General features: G+C 40.7%; 1 protein-coding gene across 1 annotated transcript; it reads right to left on the reverse strand.

The window, feature by feature from the left end:
* Positions 1–431: 431 nt before the first annotated feature.
* On the reverse strand, positions 432–5,076 carry LOC100010109 (trypsin-like). Its single transcript, XM_056797318.1, is given in 5 exon segments — positions 432–694; positions 1,272–1,408; positions 1,999–2,275; positions 3,140–3,294; positions 5,028–5,076. Coding segments are annotated over 5 exon segments (768 nt in total). The 3' UTR covers positions 432–544.
* Positions 5,077–5,339: the final 263 nt, after the last annotated feature.

Here is a 5,339-nt window from a genome sequence, read left to right on the forward strand (position 1 = left end):
GGTTCTAATGCTGAAGAGTGGTAAAGACTAGGCAATGGGGGTTAAGTGCCCAGGATCTCACAGCTAGGATGTATCTGAGGCCAGATTTGAACCCAGAACCTCCCATGTCTGGGCCTGGCTCTCAATCCACTGAGCCACTCAGCTACCCCTATTAAATATTTCTAAGGTTAGAGAGGCTACTATTGAATTCTGGCAGAACAGGGATTGAAAGTAGAAGTGGGAAATAAAGAATATTTTTTAAAAAACGACCTTTTCTAAATCCATGGGTAAGAGACGATGCCCACTTTTCTGTGAAGAGGGTTCAAAAAAATGTAGTGTTTAGGTAAACTCTAGGCTTTTCCAACCTATTCATCTCAAACTGTATCCATAGAAGTATCAGGAAAGGATAAGTAATCTAGGGGCAAGGACTCTACTGAGACAAAGTACAGAACAAATTCTTTATTTAGATCCGGTTTCTACACTTGAGGTTAGTAGATGAAGTGCCCTATATCTTTTGGAATTACAAGAGAATTAGGCAGAGAGAAGCAACCATGGAGGAAGCAGCTTAGTTGTTTGCAATGGTTGTCTTAATCCAGTCCACGTAGTTGCAGACCTTGGTGTAGACCCCAGGTTTTCCTTTCTGGGCACAGCCATAACCCCAGGAGACAATGCCTTGGAGTTCTCCATCGCAGACCACAGGGCCACCAGAGTCCTCCTGGAATTGAAAAATAGAATGGTTCAAAGGTTCCATTAAGTCCATAATTGGAAATAGAGCCCAGAGACAGACATTTCCCCAGGCAGATCCATAAGACACAGTTAGCTTGACATTTGTTCCTAAATAATGTTTTCCTGGAAATCTGGCCTTCTCTTTAATGCTTCTTTCCCTTCCAATCTCAATGTCTCCTGGCTCTTCCTCATAGTCTTGTCTGTGCCCCCAGGAAGCACTCAGGGAATCTCAGGGGTAGAGATGATAAAGGGGAGGTTGACTTAAAGGAATTTTTGCCCATTCTGTCTTTCTCTCCAAAGTATGCCATCTGCCGCATTCTTCTCTAAGACCACATTAGGTGAACCACAAAGCCTGCTCTTTCTGATCTCCACAATCATGGAGCCATTTTAGAAGGAAAATATCTAGTGTTCCCAATCCCCAAGGGATCTGTCCATCTCACTCCACCTAAAAACCCAAACTCAAGAGGTTTTTCCAATTTGAACCTTCCTAGATTGGTGTTAAAGTATGGAAAGGAAGGAAAGGAAGAGTCTGAGCTGAGCCAAGAGGGAGTGGAACAGAAACTGACCTGGCAGGAATCCTTTCCACCCTCCAAATAGCCCAAGCAGATCATGTTGTTGGTGATCTGTCCAGGATAGGCATTTCGGCAGGAGCTGTCAGAAAGCACGGGGGCTTTCAGACACTGAAGCAGATCTGGGTAGTTGGCTGTTTGGAATAAAGATGACCATGGTCATATATTTTGTGTGGTATACCTGGAAACCCTTCAACTAATAGGTTTTTCTCTTCCTTCTCTGTTCCCTTTTCAAGATTCTTAATGTGAGAAATGACTGATTCAACCCTGACTTATGTTGGTCTCAGATCTATGTGGTCATGTCAGTGAAGAGTTTGATAGATGTTGGTGATCCTAAGACCCTTAATTGACAGTTCTGTGAGAGACTATAGTCTTAAGCAGACAGCATCATTTAGGTTCTGATCTCCCCTTTCAGAAACCAATCAGTCACATACTATGGTGACTTTTTAACCTCCCTTCAAGTCTCCCTGCCCTTGCTAATGTTCATGCTTCCATGCTTCCATGCTATGTAGTCCTAAATCTTCTGTGTGTTTCTGGTCCTTCTACCTGAAACATTATGCAATTTACTGCAACCCAATAGGAAATCCTAGAAATGGGAGAGAGTGAGTGCATGTGTGTGTGTGTGTGGGGGGGGTTGGTCAGGGGATCAGAGATGAGAGTTGGACTATTTGACTTCTAATGCTCTTTTCCTTCTCTAAGAGTCAGAGGTTAGCTTGTCACTCACAGCCAGAACTCAAGGTGTTTCCCCAGCCAGAGATGAGACATGAAGTGCCAGTGGCAGCACAGGAGGTGGGCAGGGTGATGGAAGACACTCTGGAGTTTAGGGTGGCAGGCGTTTTCAGTTTAATCAGCATGATGTCATTGTCGATGGTGTTAGAATTGTAATTAGGATGGCGGATCACCTTCGCTGAATCAATGAACTGCTCATTACCTTCCAGAATATCATTGTTGTGCTCTCCCAGCCTCACCTGGATTTGACTAGATGGACAAAAACGATCACTCTTTAGCAATCCAATCTCCATTTTTCTCTTCTCTTTCTCAGCATATCAGTTAACTCAGTCTGTTCCATGCAAATCAATCCCATTCACTATCTTCTTCATATTCCAATTGCATCCCTTTCATTGTTCATTTCTATAGTCTAACTCACATCTAGCCAGGTATTTAGCCTACCAAATATAGTTCTCTATTGAAACTCTTGTCCTCACAACTTTGTTTCTCAAATAACCTCCCAATCAGAATGCTGAGAGAAGAGGGAAAGGGAGAGACAGACAGACAGACAGACAAACAGACAAATGGAGGAGAGGATGGCCTTGAAAATCCCCATTCAAAGTTGCATCACTCATCTAAACTCTCCTATATTTACCATGATCTACTGTCTCTTCCAAAATAGAGACTTTTATGTCTGTAATATATTTTTTTGTTTTTGTTTCCAATTCTCTATTCCCCTCCCCACCAAAAACACACAATTGACTGAGATCCTACATAATAATGCCCTGGGAGATACCCAAGCAAAGAAGAATTCTTTGTCATCTAACCTAAGAGCCTAGCAAGGAAAGTCAAGAAGACAATTATAATTGCTTAGTTTTCCTTTTCACATCAGCAATTTCATCTCCCTCAACTGCTCAAAGATTCTGATAGTCTTACAAGTATATGGTGGATTTTCCTTTGTTCATTTTATTTCCTCCCCTTTCCTTTCCATATTCACAAACATACTCCATTGATAGCTACTCCAGCCTTGGAAGACAAGAATCCTCAAATAAATCTCTCTGGGTATCTACCAAAACCACCTGGAAATTCTTTGGTGATATCCCAGGAATTTGTAGGCTCCATAGCAGCACTGAGTTTGTTTTAGATGTTTTAGTTACTTATGGTTTGTAACAATGAGCAGCTGACACCACCCACTGTGAATTGATGAGAGAACCACCACAGAAATGGTAACCAGCGTTCAGAGACACTTGGTAGGGGACAGAGTTAGCTGCACAAGTATAACCTCCAAAAATCTTGTCATCATCATTACCGGTGGGATAAGCACCTGCAGACAGAATGAGATAAAAAATCTGAGTTAGTTCAGTGGGACCTCATGTAATTTTTTCCAGAAATTCCCAGAAAGTCTTCCAAGATTGATCAGAGAAAGGCTAACAATGTTGCTTTTCCCTTAGAGAAGTAGTATAGTATAAAGGAAAGAGCATTGACTTTGTAACCAAAAAACCTTGTTTTTATATCTGATGATTTAAGAACAAACTAATCCTTATCTTCCAAAATAGACTCCATACTATGTACTGATTCTAAGACAGAGTTGTAAGGGCAAGACCATGGGTGTTAAGTGCTTTCTTCAAGGTTACATTGCTAGGAAAGGTTTGATGTTAGATTTAAATCCAGGACCTCCCATCTACAGGACTGGTTCTCTATCCACTGAGCTATGTAGCTGCCCCCAATATCTGATGTTCTTCACCTCTGACCTTGGTCAAGTCACTGTACATTCCTAGGCTTCTATTTCCTAATTTGAAATACTAGACAGTTTGTCTAGTTGGAATCTAGGATACCTTTTAGACTTTAAATTTATGGTTCTTACATAATTACAAAGAATTCTCTTGCTTATTGCCCATAATAACTATTAATCACAGCTGTACTTAATAGTCAAAAGTCTTATAGCCATGTTGGTGAACCTATGGCATGTGTGCCAAAAGGGACTGCTCTCTTCCCCCTCTCCATGCACACCTGAGGACATTTTTCACATCACCTGATTCTCTACCCAACAGCCCAATGGGAGTACTTCGTCCTTCCCCTTTCTGGGATAAGGCAAGGGAAGAGGGAGATTTTATGGGGTGTGAGGTTTGTAGTTTTGGTACTTGTTCTCTAAAAGGTTAACCACCACTGCCTTATAGTATGTACATGACCTAATAACTCATTGTTCATTCATTTTCATCATTTTGGAACGACCCACTGAACCAGATATTTGTGGCTACATAACAGAATCAGTGTTCTTTTCATGTTATTGATTCCTGAGTGAAATGATTAGGTAGGTATCTTTCTTTGTGAAGACCTTAGCATAGAAGCCATGCAAAGGAAATATTGATGAAATCTCTTTGGAAGATGATAATGATAGTAATAGGTATCTAAAAGCACATTAGGATTTCCATCTTTATGGAATGCCCTGTGTACCTATGCACCTCTTTGTTTTTCAATCATTCAGTCATTCTGTCATGTCTATCTTGTCTTTTGACCTCATGGATCATGGCTATCCATAGGATTTTCTTACATAGGATACTGTAGGGGTTTTCTATTTCCCTTTCCACTAGATCCAGTGCCCTTTAACAGGCAATTAGAAATTAAGTGATTTGCCTACAGTTACACAGCTAAGAAGTATCTAAGGCCAGATTCAAACTCAGATTTTCCTCACTACAAGTCCAGTGTTTTTAACCACTGACCCACAGCTACCTCATACAACTCACATATCTCTTCCCTATTTTTAAGGGTTAATTCAAGTTTGAGCCTTTCCCAGATATTCTATTCAGTTCATATCAATCTCCCTTTTTGGCATAGCAGAAATAACTTGAATCACACAATTTGTCTATTATTCACATGCTATCCTAAATACTTTCCTATTATTTCCCTGTGGTAGTCTTGTATCTTCAGTTAGATAATGAGATCTTTGAAGAGAAGGACTTGGAGCTACTAATCTTTTTTCTTTTATTCCTTATAGCAACCAAGGTCTTGAGAAAACCCAATTAACACTATTTTGATTGAACAGGAGAAATCCAACAGCAGCCCCTAGAAGGGCAGGAAAGATAAGTGTCTTCATGGTTGTCCTGGGAATTGAGGCAAGGCAGTAGAATCTAGGGTTCCCAACCACTGCTATTGATTCCTGAAGACTTAGCACTCAGTGCTTCCAGGGAACCAGAAGAGTGACTCAATAGAAAATTTAGGAACCCAAATTTAGAATTACATTCTAACTGGCTTGGAAGTAAATCAAACATTGGAATTAATTGATAATCCCTTTCCCTAGGACTCAGAAAGTCCAATGAATTGGTGTATATCCACCTGGGTCAGGTTTCTTCCCATGGC

The sequence above is a fragment of the Monodelphis domestica genome, chromosome 5 (genome assembly GCF_027887165.1).
Source record: "Monodelphis domestica isolate mMonDom1 chromosome 5, mMonDom1.pri, whole genome shotgun sequence".
Classification (NCBI taxonomy): Eukaryota; Metazoa; Chordata; class Mammalia; order Didelphimorphia; family Didelphidae; genus Monodelphis; species Monodelphis domestica.